Genomic DNA, 13,840 nt, shown 5'->3' with positions numbered 1-13,840 from the left:
TGTTCTGAATTGCGATCTTTGTAATTCCAGATTCGGTTTTAGAATAGGTAGGACGTGTTACTGGTGCTTCAACTACTTTGGTTTGCTGGTGCAAAGACATTCCTCCCTCCTTTACTCCCACCCAACACTGATACTATTCTCTGATCAGGTGATGGGGATGAAGCTTTTCAGTTTCACCCCATTAGATATGATTAACTGTTATTGTTCCTTCTGAACACTCCGCTTCTTGTTCACATGGGACGCAGAGGCAGTAATAAGGACCCGGAGGAAACGGAGTCCAAAGCTGCTCCCTGCCAAGGGCCATCTGCAGGGGCATCAGCACTGCTAAGACTCGGTCCCAGGCACCTCTTTCTCTTGGCTCCTAGGGGGAATGGGGGAGGGTGGGGCGGAGAGAAATATGGAACAAAAGAAACTTCATTCGTGCTATTATTTCCTGCTGCCCTTAAACGAGATCGAACAGCTTCATCATCAACCTGGTATCAATTTGCTCCTTCATTTCCCAGTGCTGAGTTCCCGGCGTACTGAGGTGCATTGTAAGAAAGGCAAGACTCAGACAATTGTTTTTCCTTTCCAGCCTTCCCGCTAGCAGTCCTATTTGGTGTGAAGCCGAAGCAGGATCAGCCGGCACAGGGTGCGCGAGGGCTGGGTTGGATGCAGGGCGGGCGTGTGCGCGGCGCGCCCGGACTGGCAACACAGCTCTGCGCCTAGAGACCCGGGCGTCGTGCCGCGGAGACGAGGCGAGGGCTGCTCCCCTGCGGGCGGTGGCCCCCCAGGCCCGCAGCCCGGCTCGGCAGCTGCACGACAGGCCGCCTTCCTCCAAGCCTGAGCAGGAGCGGGGCTGCCCCCGCGCAGGGCGGGGCTGCGCGCGGATGCCCCCGGCCCAGGCCCAGCGCTGCAGCCGGCCGCGGAGCCCCCGGGGCTGCGGGCCAGAGGCGCGGAGGCTCCGCGGGAGCGGGGCAGCCGGCGGGCCCGAGCGAAGGGCACGAAGCCGGATCCGAGCAGCCCTGACCCACGCACGTGCGCGGGCGGGGGGGGGGATTATTATTTTTTTAACGATAATTTAAACCCGATATATTTTTGGCGGGTTCGTTGTCCAGCAACATCTCGTGTCCACACGAGCCCCCGGCCTGAACCGGGAGCGATCCAACCTGGCAGCAGATCGCGCCGGTCGTCTTCTCTCCATCAGTTTCCCCCAGCTCGGCTTTCTGAGACCCTCCCCCCCCCTTTTTTTTTTTTTTTTTTTGCAGTTCCCTTTGGAAAAGAAAGACCCGCTGGCAACGGCGCCAGGCAAGTCGGGAATGAAAGAGCTGAGAAAAGGCACCTTTAATGAAAATAGCGTTTATTATACATCAGTTACTAAATGAATAAACTAAATGATCTTTTTCTTTAAATTAATAACTTCCAAAAAACGTTTAATATACAAAACTGTACAGTTATAAAGTTGGCAGAAATAGGCAGGTCCTCAGTGTCGAGATTTTTAGCGCTTACTGAAAAATACTTGAAAAATAGAAAGGGGGGGGGGAATCTTGCTGCGGGGGAACGCACGGCCGCGTGCTGCGAGGAGCAGATCCGCGCCGCGGCCGCAGGCCTGGGCTCCGACCTGCCCGGGCTCCTGTGTGCGCATCTCCATGCACTGCGGGTGCAGAGATCTCGCTCGCCCTTGCACACACGGACACACGTGCACACAGCCCGGCCGGCCGTGCCCCACGTCTGGGGACATGCATCGCGTTTAAGGAGGGTGTGTGGTTATATATATCTATAGATAGAGATATCTATAAATATCTATATCTATATAGATATCTATATATATAGGTAAATAGATATCTATGTCCATCGATAGATAGACAGATCTCTCTCTATATAGATATCTATATCTATCTATCTATCTCCATCTGTGTATGCTCGTGGTGGACACACATGTCTAGTGCATGTATGCATGTACACACACGTACTGCAGCTGTATACACATACATAGCACATGCCTGTGTCCACACGCCTATAAAGCCCACGTCTGTTGAGGGTCGGGGCAGAGGGGAGGGGACAGCACAGCTCTTTCCTATGCCAGGGGGAAAATGTTACATTGATTTTGAATTTTTCTCTTTTTTTTTTTTTAGCGTTTTCTCCTCTTGACTTGTTTTCTTATTATTTGTTTTTATTTTTTCAATGTTTTATAAAAGCCTTTCAGCAAATCTAGCATCTCCCTGCGAGGCGGAAATAAGCTCAGCATTCATTCAATGCGGGCATTTCCCCGGAATTCATGTAGACACCTCGGGAGGCCGCTTAGATATTGAAACAAAAGACAGAAACCGATTTCCGAAGCCAAAGCGCAGAATTAGAAAGGTGTTTTACTACAGACCTTCGCAGTCTGGCGCTGATCACAAGCCCCAACACATCTTCGGAAAGAAAAGAAGTGGCAACGCTTGCTTTGGGCTCTGATGCGTAATTTCGGAGCGCTTGTTTTGTTTTGCCTCCCCCCCCCACCATGAGCCGGGATCTTAGTTTTATTTTTGTGTTTATCTACTTATTTAGGGGTTTTTTTAAGCATTTCAATCTGACCGTTTGGCCGTGCTGGGAAATGATTGCAGAGGAGGGAGAGAGCTAGGAAGGATCCCCAGCGGGCATGCGGCACTCGAGCGTGCGAGAGGATCAAGGGGAGCAGACACCACTTCTTGCCTTTGGGGTGCGGAGCAGAGACCCCTTTCTCCCCTAGCTTGGGATGTAGAGGAAGGGGAGATGCCTAAAGAGAAAGGGACGTGTCTAAACCCTGCCCCCCCCCTTAAATAAGAGGGACGTGCTCAATGCATGGAGACAGGAGAAACGTTGGCTGATCGAGTGGGTACGAATAATGTCACAAATATTGTGTACAGTTTGTAGTAAAACACCTCAGACATTTAAAAACGCTATATAAGTCTTTAAAAATGCAAAACTAGTCTATTGTAAAACAGATTCACCTGAAATACAGCTGATATAACCAAGGCGCTGGAAGGTTATTCATAGGCACACATCTGTCTCTCTCTCTCTCTCTCTTTCTCTCTCTCTCTCTCTTTTTCTTCCTAGTGGAGACCGAAAACAAACCTTGTTTGATAGTAAACAATACGTAGTGATCAGCGAAAAGGTTTGAGAGAATATATTGCCCAGGCGGAGGAGCGGGAAGCCCCATGCTCTAAGTCTTGGCTGATTTGTTTTATGTTTCCTCTTTTTAAACATAAGTTAACCCCCTCTTGGAAAATCCGCGCTGTTGCCAGTCCTGTCTGAGAGCCGAGCCCTCTAGTCAGAGATCGTGGCAGGATGTGTCTGTTTTCACGTTATGAGAGTAAACCTCGTGCTGCTGCTGATCCCCTGGCGGAGTCATTCTTTTCTCTTTTTGTCTTCTGTTACAAAACCAGACACGCACCACTTCTTTCTCTAACTGTAGGCTGTCTGCCAAGGAGGAGATCTCTTGGGCTGCAGGTTTGGGACATTTAAGAAAATGAGTTTCCAGGACCCCTTTGACACTCACCTCTATGGAGGTTCTCTTCTTTCTTTTCCTGCCCTGGGCTGCTATTTTGTCAATACTCGTCGGGCTACCTGTAGATGAGTCTGCCTCTTCTAACCACTTGTTCAGCAGTGGCTTCAGTTTGCACATGTTCTTAAAGCTGAGCTGCAGGGCTTCAAACCTGCAGATTGTAGTCTGGGAGAAAACATTGCCATAGAGAGTCCCCAGTGCTAAGCCCACATCTGCTTGCGTGAAGCCCAACTTGATTCTCCTTTGTTTGAACTGCTTTGCAAACTGTTCCAACTCGTCTGATGTCGGCGTCTCCTCGTCAGAGTGATCCTGACAGTGGTGGGAGCCTATATCCCCGTGCTCGGCGGTGTCCCTCAGCACTGGGTGCAAGCTCTGGGTGGTGGCGGAGGCTGGAGGTGGTGTCAGACCCCCATGGTCCAGCATGCCACTGACTGTGAAGCCAGGCTGGGAATAGACATTAATAGGCTGTCCGCTGGAGGTTATCGATGAGTTATGAGCTGGACTAGCTCCCCACGCGTTGGGATGATTTGTATGGGGCGAGTGGTGAGAAACGTGAGGCGACCTGTGATGGATGATTGCGCCAAGCTGGAGATCTTCTCTTCCTGGTTTCACGTCTTGCTGGTCTAAAGGGCTCGACGCTAGGGTGGATGACCAGGGGCTCCCATCGCTCAGGCTGGTCACCCAGTGGTGTCCGAGCGGGTGTCCATTGCTGGGAACTCCCTGCAAGTAGTCACTTTGGAGAAGTTTTTGTGGGTTTCTGAAGGGGCTCCCTTGCTGCATGCCCGCGGAGTCTGCATGGACTAAGGAGCTGGAACTGAGAATGCTGTAGGGATTAGAGGCAGCTGTGGCCATGGTTGGTGTAGATCCCCTACTAGTTATAATGTGGCAAAGGGAGCAGCTTCAGCCTTTGACATCTACCAGGCAAGGGAGCCAAATCAGCAGCCACTTAGTAATTGGCAGCTCGGCCAGCCAATGGCAGCGGCTCGTCTGTTGGGAAGCTTTTGCTCGCACCAATGGGGGGAGAGGAGGCCGGTCGCGCTGTCCAAATTAGGTTTGCGAAACCCAAGAGTTAAAGTGAGCCTGAAGCAGGAAGTGAATCAATCTTTAGGCTCCATTGGTTGCTGCTGGCTGACTCTCCACGGTTCATTTGTTTAACTCTTTCTGCGCTGGAGGCCAAGATTTGTTTTTAAGATTTCATTATGAGCAAGGGGTGGCGGGGGGAGGGGGGAAGGAGGATGACAGGGCATGGTTTAAATTTGTAGTGATTAATTCCAGGTACAGCAAAAACCAGAGGTTAAATGCTTGCACCCAAGACTGACAATCTACCCTTAGCACAGTTTATAGGGACTCCCCAATGGTCCAGCCTTGTAAATTCACCATCAAGGTAACTGCGAGACAATACAATACAGATTTACAGCATAAATCCCCACCCCACCCCCAACAAACAAACGAAACACCCAAGCGCGCTCCCTCCGACACCACACGCCAGGCACCGCGCGCAAGCCTTGCAGCTCGGAGACATTTCCTAGGAGCAGAAATTAAAAACCCAAACCCAGCAACTCTAAATATACACAGCTCTGTCTGGGATTTTAAAACAGATCAAAGAAAACAGTTTCCCCCCCCCCACAACTGGGCAGATTGCAATTGAAATGTATTATTTCTTAGCTAACAGTTAAATTCTCCCGATTGAAATACAAATATTTCAGGCTCTTAGTGTTGTTCTATAACAACCCTAAATTTTACCTCCCCGATCTTCCGGTCCGTTGGACTCCTTGCTTTTTTCTGCCTGCTAAATGTCATTTCCTACCAGCAGGTCCACAACTTCTGAGCCCCAGAGCCTGAGCACACCTTCCGCAAGACCCCCAAATGTGGCCAAAATACAGCTCCTCTTTCTAATTTAATTTACTCCACGAAAGCACGTTTTGCTCATTTGGAAAATAAAATAGGTGCTTTCAGATATCTATGTAGAAAAATATATATTTTTGTCCTTTTACATCCAACTTCGAAATATAAAAGAAAGGGACGAGGTGTATGTTCACTAAGCGCTATGTTAGGTGCGTGGATTGTATGTGCTTTGTGCAGGAATGAAAAGGCGAATTATATTTTGACGACCAGAGCAAACAATGAGAGAGAGAGAGAGAGTGTGGGAAATGCTGATTTTTTCCCTCTTAAATTAAGTTTCAAACCGTTCGGAAATGGGGGAAATAAACATTGCGTTGTATTCTTCCTCTTTCAAATGTTCTGCTAAGGAGCAGAGTCAGATAAAGCTGGGTGTTTCAGAGTTGTTGTAGTGCTCAAGCTGAGAAAATTAAACACCTAATACCTTAGAAAATCTCTGAAGTTAAAAAATGACCTTTCCTTGCATAATTTTGGAGGTAACCTAGCTGCGTAATTATATTTGCACTTACAGAAGACTGCATCAGAGTTCCCTTATTGGTTTGAAATTCCATTAAATATATTGCAAGAGCTCCTAGGTTAAGCTTGATTTAAATTTGCATACATTTTCATATATTTAGCAGAAATAAAAGAAGGCTTGCAGCTACCAGAAAGTCATTAAGGCATTAGTTTCTCTGAGAAGACAGATCTGGAGAAAATTCAAGAAAATGAAAAAAATTATATATAAACAAGGTGAGCTTTCCTCTGATTCCTTTCTAGCTATGCAGCATCACTTTTCCTCGTTGTAATAATAACCATAATTTCTCATCAAAGCCTCAGCATAGCACAGCTGACAAGCATTTGTAAATGTTGGATGTAATTATTAAATGGCGGAGCGGGGTATTCTGTTTGAAATGGGTTTTGATATTTTTTAAAAAGCAAAATACTGGGGGGAGATGCTCCTTTCCTCTTTGTTTTCTGCTGGATTAAAGCGTGCTTGGCACGGAGGGGAACGTCAGTCTGGTATTGATGATGTTCCATTTTCAGGGTTTACCCGCTTTTAACCCAGGCATCGATTGGCTTTTTGGAGGGGCACTTTTGCAGGAAGGTGGGTGCCTGCCTCTCTCGCAGCTGCAGTCGGACTCTGGGCTGCCGAGCAAAAAAAGAACTTCGGAAAAGTTTTCAGGTGCGAGGAAGGCAGCTCCCTTGAAAACGTCGCTGGAAAGCGTGTCGCGAAGGGTCAGTTTAGAGGTCAGAAGATGAAAAATGTCTCTGCAAAAGAGAATCATAACCCTTTTGTCCCTCTAAAAGCTGCATTTCTGACGGCAAGGTTTCGAGCCAGGCTCTAGGCATTGAAGCTGCAGTTGATTTGCTATGCGTGGAGAGAGATGAAGATAGATAGACAGATACACTCTTTCTTTCTCTACCTTTACTAGATTCGTAAAATAAATATTAGCGACGCCTGGGAAGAAGGAAAAAAAAGGCTAACACTATTTTTTCAAGGCAACTAAATTATTTAAAATTAATTTGCACTCCGACTTCTAAAACAATTTTTCAGATCCCTTTGCCCGTGAAAATAAATCTGCCGCTGCATGAAGGAAGAGTCTTTAGGAGGGAAGTAAAACCCCTGAATAGCAGGTTTTAGTATTTTTCGAAATGTGGCTGCAGCAGACCCCAACGCCATAACGCCCTGCTCCTGGGAGGAGAGCCGGAGCTCGCTATATGCTTTATTTTAAAGTGTTTTTATCTGCATATAGTTAAATCTTCTTGCTGTTCTAACTAATCTGCTGGAGAGGGTTTCTTTAGCTCTTTCCTGTCAGTCTAACTTCCCAAGTGTAACAGATGCCGCTCTCAAGCGGTCCTTTCTGCTGCTTTTCTTTATTCAGCCTCGCATATTTCTCCCCATGATCTGGGTTTCCATAGAGAGAGGAATAAAAGGGGGACCATGGTCACAAATCCCCTGCCCCATGCAGAATAAAAGAGCCTTATTCAATAGACGACCCCGTCTGGACATGGGAGAAAAATAAGTACATGCAAAGCTACTGTTGCAAGAATTTGTAACTTATTTTTCATAGACTGGAACCCATTAAAGTAAGAAAAGTTTCTGGGTTTGGACTCTGCTCTTCAGCTCTTCGGCCTTCTGTGCCTTTGCACTCGAATGACGCCTCTTTCCCCGACCGACCAGCCAACCACTCCATCTCATGTTATGTGTATGGATAGATATATTTTCTACTAAATCTCTGGCATGAAAACAAAATCACAATAGCCCCGGAGCCTGGAGGCTCGGGGCAGCTAGAAGTCACTCCGCAGAGCCCCCGGCTTTGAAGCGGAGGAGCCGTCCTTGCGTGGGACCCCCGCACCCTGCGACGACAAGGCAGGGTCGGGGGGGAGGTGCGGGGGTCACCCCACAACAGGACTCTAACTTGCTGTCTACTGGGTGCTCCTGGGTGCCGGGGCACGGCCTGATGTGGGCGCAGGGGGCAGCCCAGCGGCTCGGGAAATCAGGAGCGTGTGCGCAGAGGTGCGGCTGGGGCTGCGGAGATAGATAGATAGATAGATAGATAGATAGATAGATAGATAGATAGATAGATTTCTCCGAGATGTTTCTCATGAGTCATCCGCGGGGGGAAAACAAAACAGGGGCTGAGAGGGGCTCGTTTTGATTGTGTTTAATACAGCATGAAGCTCCAGGCGTGAGTTGCGGCTCAGTGTCACGACCTCTATAGGGAACACTTCACCTTCACCACGAGTGCCCCGGAGAGACGGGAGAGCTAGACGGGGCTCGGTGGGAACAAGTGCAAATTTCAGCCCGGCTGCAATGGGGCCGGCCCGGGGGGAGGGGCAGGGAGCACGAGTCAAGTTGGCCGAGGTGCGCGGAGCTGGGCTCTCCGGGCTGCCCGGGGCCTCCCCGCTCCCTTCCCCCGTGCAGGTGGGGTTGTGGGGGGGGAGGCAGAATTTGGAGTATTAGCAGAAATTAGCCAATGCCGACACCAGCTCAATGCCTTCCTTGTTCCCCTCCTGGTCTCCGCCGGCCGCGGCTGGGCGGCGGCGAGGGAGCGCGGGCTGCGCGGAGGGGGAGCCGCGGCGCCCCGCAGCCCGGCCGCGTTGCCCAGCGCAGCGGTCCCGGTGCGGGCTGGGGCGGGGGCTGGTCCCGCTCCCGGGCGAAGCCCGCAGGGGCCCCAGAGCGACCCGCGGGCGGAGGCAGCGCAAGGTAAACGGCGCGCGTGACCCCGGCGCCGCCCGCGCCCGCCCCGGCCCGATCCCCCGCGCGCCCTTGTTCCCGCGCGGCTGCTCGGGGCGCGGGCGGAGTGCCGCGCACTCGGGCGTCGCGGGGCCGGGCGCGGCTGCTGCCCTCGCAGGGAGGGGACGGAGCCGCAGCCGCAGCCGCTCGCCTGGGGCCGGCGCTTTCCTCGCAGCGGGAATCACGCGTGGGGCAGGGCGGGGCGCGGGGCGGGGCCGGCGGAGGGGCCGCACCGCACCCGGGCAGCCCCCGCTTCCCGCCGCTGCCCCGCGCCTCTCCCGCATCCTGCGGCCGCCGGGCCTGGAGCCCGCCCTTGTGCTGTGCACAGCCGAGCGGAGCGGCCTGAAATGGCGCCGCCTGTCACCTGCGCGGGCAGCGCCGCCCCGGCCTCCCTGGCGGGCTCAGGCCCCCGCCCCGCGCGCCCGCACCCAGCCTCCCCCACGCCCGGGCTGCGGGGGCGGGAACCCGCCTTCGGCCCCGACCTGACAATGGGGGCGGGAAACAAAGGCCACGCGGGGACCCGGCACGGGCTGCGGCGCGCCCATCCGCGGCCCCGGCTGCCGTGGGGTCGGCTGTGACCCGTCCGACGCCCCTGGAAGGGGCCGGTCTCCCAGGGCGGCCCCGGGGGAAGCGCGGCCAGGCCCTTTGTGCGGGCCCGGGCTCCGCGATCTCGCTCGGCAGCGCGCGAGGAGCGGGCGGCGGGGGCGGCCGGCGCACGTCGGTGCACAGCCTCCCGGGCGCAGGCGGCGGCCGGCGGCGGGGGGGAGCTGGGAGCGCAGGGACTGGCCCTGGGGAGGGGCGAGCGTCCTCGGCCTCCCGGCTGCTGGGGCGGGGGTTGCCCCTGCTCGTCCTCGTGGCAAGAATAAAGCTCCGCCGCGCGGAGTGGGCACCGTGCGGGGCACGCGAGGAGGCCAGCAGGGCGGGGAGGGGGGCTCGCTCGGCCTTTCCCTCCGGGCCTGCTGGCCCCTTACAGAGCAGAGCCTGGGTCCTCGCTGAGACCCGCCTGGCACCAGGGAACAGCTGATCCCAGGCCCTTTCCCTGCCGCCGCTAATCCGCGCCCCCTCCACTAACCTGCGGATTTAGGGATGTGCCAGGACCAGGTCACTGTTGCCGGGAATGGAAGCGGCGGGCCGGGGAGTCACTGCCAACTTTTCGTGGCATGACGGGCCCTACCGATTTCGTTTTGATGGTGCTGCAGCCATTGCACAGTGTCGGGGGGGGGGGGTGGGGGACGGTGCTGTTGGAAATCTATTGGACACGAAATGATTCCCTGTTTTCGAGCATAAACTGCACGCATGAAACTCCCACCGAGGAAAGGAGCCTCGCGGGGAGAGCGGAAAGAACCCGATAAAGTTCGGGATTTGTGGGTGGAGAAGTGCCAGGTACAGGCCGCAGAGACCGGGCGGTGGGGCCGCTCCCTCTGCCAGCAGCAGGCTGCACGGGAGCCCCCAGTAATCCCTGCTTTAGGCGGGGGGCAGGCACCAGGCTGCCGTTTGGCCAGTTCATTAGGATTCCTTCTGCAGGTCATTATTGATAAGTTTTCTCTTAATAAGCAGAGTCCCTGCAAGGCCAGGGCAGCGGTGCCCGGCGAGGCGGGCCGCCCCCGCGCTGCTCCAGCCCGCTCTTGCACTTGGCCTCCCCTTGTAAGGCTCCGGGTCCACGTATTTTCGATTTGCTCCTTCTACAAACTGTTTAGAAATGACTAGTACCGGATAAGTAAATTGCAAGTAAACCTAGTGAATTAGGATGATTCTCTATCAGTTTAATTTATGTTTTATAGTTAGTTTAGCCTTCTGATTTGATTGCCTTAGTAATGTGAATTGCCTACAGCTGCTGATGATACAGCTTTAATTCTGTTTTAAAGGTCATGTAAACATGTGCCTGTAGCAGAAGGAATGCAAATTCAATTCCCTTTTAATGCTTCCTCACATTCACTTGCAGCCTTCACCTAGAAAATTAGCAGGATTTAATATAAAACTGTTTTAATGTTATGATTTCATTAGACTCCTCTTTCAATGCTCTCCTCTTCCTTTTTTCAGGCAAGGGGCCACGAAGTCTCCCTGTGCTTTGCGTTGCATTGCTTACCACGTGCAACACGCAGCACCAGTCACAGGCGAAAACGTTGGGGCTGAGATCAATAGACTTTTATACAGCTCCTTTTACCAATAAAGCTTCATTAACTTCATGTCGAGCTTTGCTTGGCTGTAGGGAAACGACCTAACCCTGGACCGAAAGAATCCAGCACATGCCACAAAGGAGACAGAAAGTGATGCAGGTGCACATTTGTTTCAGCTGGTTGTTTCCCTAATATAGTAATGGAAACGGGGGGGGGGGAGAGACTCGATTTCAGACGAGGTTGACTTGCAGTGGGATGCATCCCCTTTCCAGTTAGTAGCAAGAGAGGCTGTGTGAGGACCCCGAGGTAGCGGGTGTGAGCATAAGTTGCCTGTGCCTGAACGGCCAGGTTTAAACCCAGCCCAACTTTTGCGAAGGACTCTGGTGTGCTTGCGCCAGCGCAGCCTGGGCAGAGGCGTTAAGGAGCCGGCGGGAAAGAGGAAGGAGAGCCCCTCGGAGGAGGCCGGGGACCGGCAACAGCCTGTGCATCCCCTCCCCGGGGCCGGCTGGGCCAGGGGCAGGGAGCGCAGCCCGGCGCCCTCCCCCACTGCCGATCTGCTGCTGGCAGGAGCGCTTGGCAGAGCTCAGCCCAGCCCCGGGCGCCCGAGCTGCAGTGCAGGCCCTTGGCTTTGCCCCTCTTCCAGTCCAGCTCCCCGCGGCCCCAGCCCGGCGGCGCGTCCTCCCCACGAGAGGCTCGGGAGCAGCCCACGGAAATCCGCCGTCGGGCCGGGCGGCAGCGCATCAGCCCGTGGGGTCGCTCCGAGTTTGCCCCGGGGTAACTGAGCAGCGGCGCCTGCACCGGTGTGTCGGGCTGCGAGGGGGGCGCGTGTGCCCCAGGCGGGGCAAAGCCTGGCCCCGGTGCCCCCGCGCCCGAGCTCGTCCTCTGCTCGCGGCTGCGCCGGCCGGGCTGCCGCGGGGCCTCCGGCTGCCCCGGGGCGCGGAGCCGGGGGACGCGGCCCTGCGGGGCCCTGGCCCTGCCCTGCCCTGCCCGGCCCGGCCCGCTCGCGCCAGAGGTGCCCGGTAGTGGAGGCGCGTCTTTTCCTCTGGGGGAGAGAGCGGCTCCATACCTGTGAGGAAACTGGGTAGTTCAGGGATGCTCAGTATATGCCTGATGGGGTGCGCACGTGTGTGTCAGAGAAACCCCTCGCCTCCTGTAGCACGAGTGATGTGCAGTGCAGAGGGAAACAGCTTCTCACGTGCGGCTCCCGCTCACTTGGCTTCTGCTGGGGCCTAGCAGCACTCACTGTTACCATTTTGAAATAGATCAGACCTACCTGAAATCTCAAAACCCAACCCGAGCGTGTGCTGTTGCATTTAAAAGTTTACTCAGCCCACGTTGATTCCCTTTGACCATTGGTTTGGACAATTTGCTATTGATCCGCAATGCCCACGTGGAATCAGCGGTATTTGGCGCCAGCTCCTGAAAGGCATTGCGGTGCCTAACTCCCATTGATTTCAGCGGTTGTTGGAGCCTAAGCACCCTTAAGGATCTGGGGCTTTGTATCCGTGTCCTTCAGCAGAATGAGTGATTTTCACAAAAGCCTCATTCTGGTAGCAACAGCTCATTGGTGATTCTATTAATGTTGCACACCTCATTGAATAGCCCCAAACACAAAGAGGTTTTAAATGACTTTATTAAATTAAAAATAGCATAGAAAATCACCTATTTTACTTTCATCTAATAATTACTGTAAACTATATACATCCAGTGTGGCATTTCTCTAACAAATGTATTCATAAAAAGTGCAGAGATTTACTTAATACCAGTTACATTAAAATAACACAGAGCAGCAGAACTGGCTTAAAACATTGAACCTCACTCATGCACTTCCTAATGTGTTCTTGTATGTTTCACGGAGTGTTTTTCTTCCTTATCTTTTTATATCTGAAGTTCTGTTCCCCCCCCCCATGTATTTGATCATTTTTTCAAGTCCCTTGGCTGAACCAATCTCTTTTCATGCAGAGGATAAAAAGAGAAGAACTTCAAAGTAGGTTCAGGTAATTAACAGCTGAGGGGAATATAATCTAAACCATAGGCCCTGCTTTGCACCCAGGTCTGCTTTCAGAGCCAGCCGGCAAGGGAGTGCCTATTCCCCATAGCATCCAAATCTGCTTCCTCTGAACAGCTTTGCCAGGCCTCCAGTTATCACATCTGCATTTCAAACACCGTGTCTCTGGCATTAATTATTAATTAGCCTACAGTCACCCCAGAGGATTTAAGTTCCAGCCTGCACATACTTATTCATTGACCTCTATCTTAGTTTTTGTTGGAAAAAACCCACTAGAATGCTTAATAATTTCCTTTCTCTCAGACCCTCTGTTCTAGTTTCATGGAGGGGAAACAGTGTGTTTTCAGAGATGGAAAATCACAAGGTTGTCTAGAAATTTGTTTAGAGTAAAACGTTATGTCAAGAGTTTGAGCAAACCCTTTCAAAAGATTTAGAGAGAATTTTGTATAAGTATTTTTACCTTTGACAAATGAATTTGTGAATTTCCCAGAACTGAGAGATGGTGGATGCAAATACAATACAATTTAGCTTTATGTGGAATATTGCTATGGATTTTTGTTTTGTTTTGTTGTTTGAGACTGGATTTAATTACCGGATAATGCATTTATATGGTCAAACTACCGCTAGCATTTTAAAGCTCTGGGGTTTTACAGTGCTATTGACATAACTAAGAATGAGAAATATTGTTGAAAAGAATTTTAGTTTTTATCGTAAGATATGAATTCTATCCTCAGGAATAAGTAGCTCAAAAGTGTCTAGTTTGTTGTTATCCTACATAATTCTTAAATTAGTTTGGATGGTATTTTTAAATGTCCAAATAACTACATTTTACAGCTCCTCTTTCTTGACCATTATATACTTGACATTAAACTGTGAGTTGTAAGAATACAGAGCAATAGGATAGGACATGATTATATGATTAGAATATTATCTACTTAAAAATCCTGATTGAAATGGCAAGTGATTGTCATAGTAAGGATGTGTTGTATACTGCAAACATTCTTTTTCTAGTGTATTTTAGTATTACAATATCCAAAGGAAACTGAAGGAGTCCTATATTTCTGTTTTCTGCACACAGTATACATGGATTGCCT

At 51.8% G+C, this 13,840-nt stretch overlaps 1 protein-coding gene and 1 long non-coding RNA gene across 5 annotated transcripts in view; one reads left to right on the top strand and one right to left on the bottom strand.

Annotated features, from left to right (window-relative positions):
- Positions 1-1,343: 1,343 nt before the first annotated feature.
- POU3F4 (POU class 3 homeobox 4) lies at positions 1,344-4,411 on the bottom strand. Its single transcript, XM_090061224.1, has one exon. It carries the CDS (start codon positions 4,355-4,357, stop codon positions 3,272-3,274), a length of 1,086 nt encoding a protein of 361 aa, XP_089917350.1. The 5' UTR covers positions 4,358-4,411; the 3' UTR covers positions 1,344-3,271.
- A 1,657-nt stretch (positions 4,412-6,068) lies between these two features.
- Positions 6,069-13,840, top strand: part of LOC149858236 (uncharacterized) — a 167,461-nt gene continuing 159,689 nt past the window's right edge. For 3 of the 4 annotated variants that reach the window (XR_016443811.1, XR_016443810.1, XR_016443812.1), the window contains exon 1: positions 6,069-6,133. This is a non-coding gene — a long non-coding RNA (uncharacterized LOC149858236). The remainder of the gene's footprint in view (positions 6,134-13,840) is intronic. The other variant, XR_016443813.1, reaches the window with a different exon arrangement.

Source organism: Crocodylus siamensis, chromosome 8 (genome assembly GCF_052110815.1).
Source record: "Crocodylus siamensis isolate JL-2025a chromosome 8, ASM5211081v1, whole genome shotgun sequence".
Taxonomy (NCBI): domain Eukaryota; kingdom Metazoa; phylum Chordata; order Crocodylia; family Crocodylidae; genus Crocodylus; species Crocodylus siamensis.
Note: the sequence above shows the minus strand (reverse complement) of the source record. Positions and strands in the feature narration are given on the sequence as shown.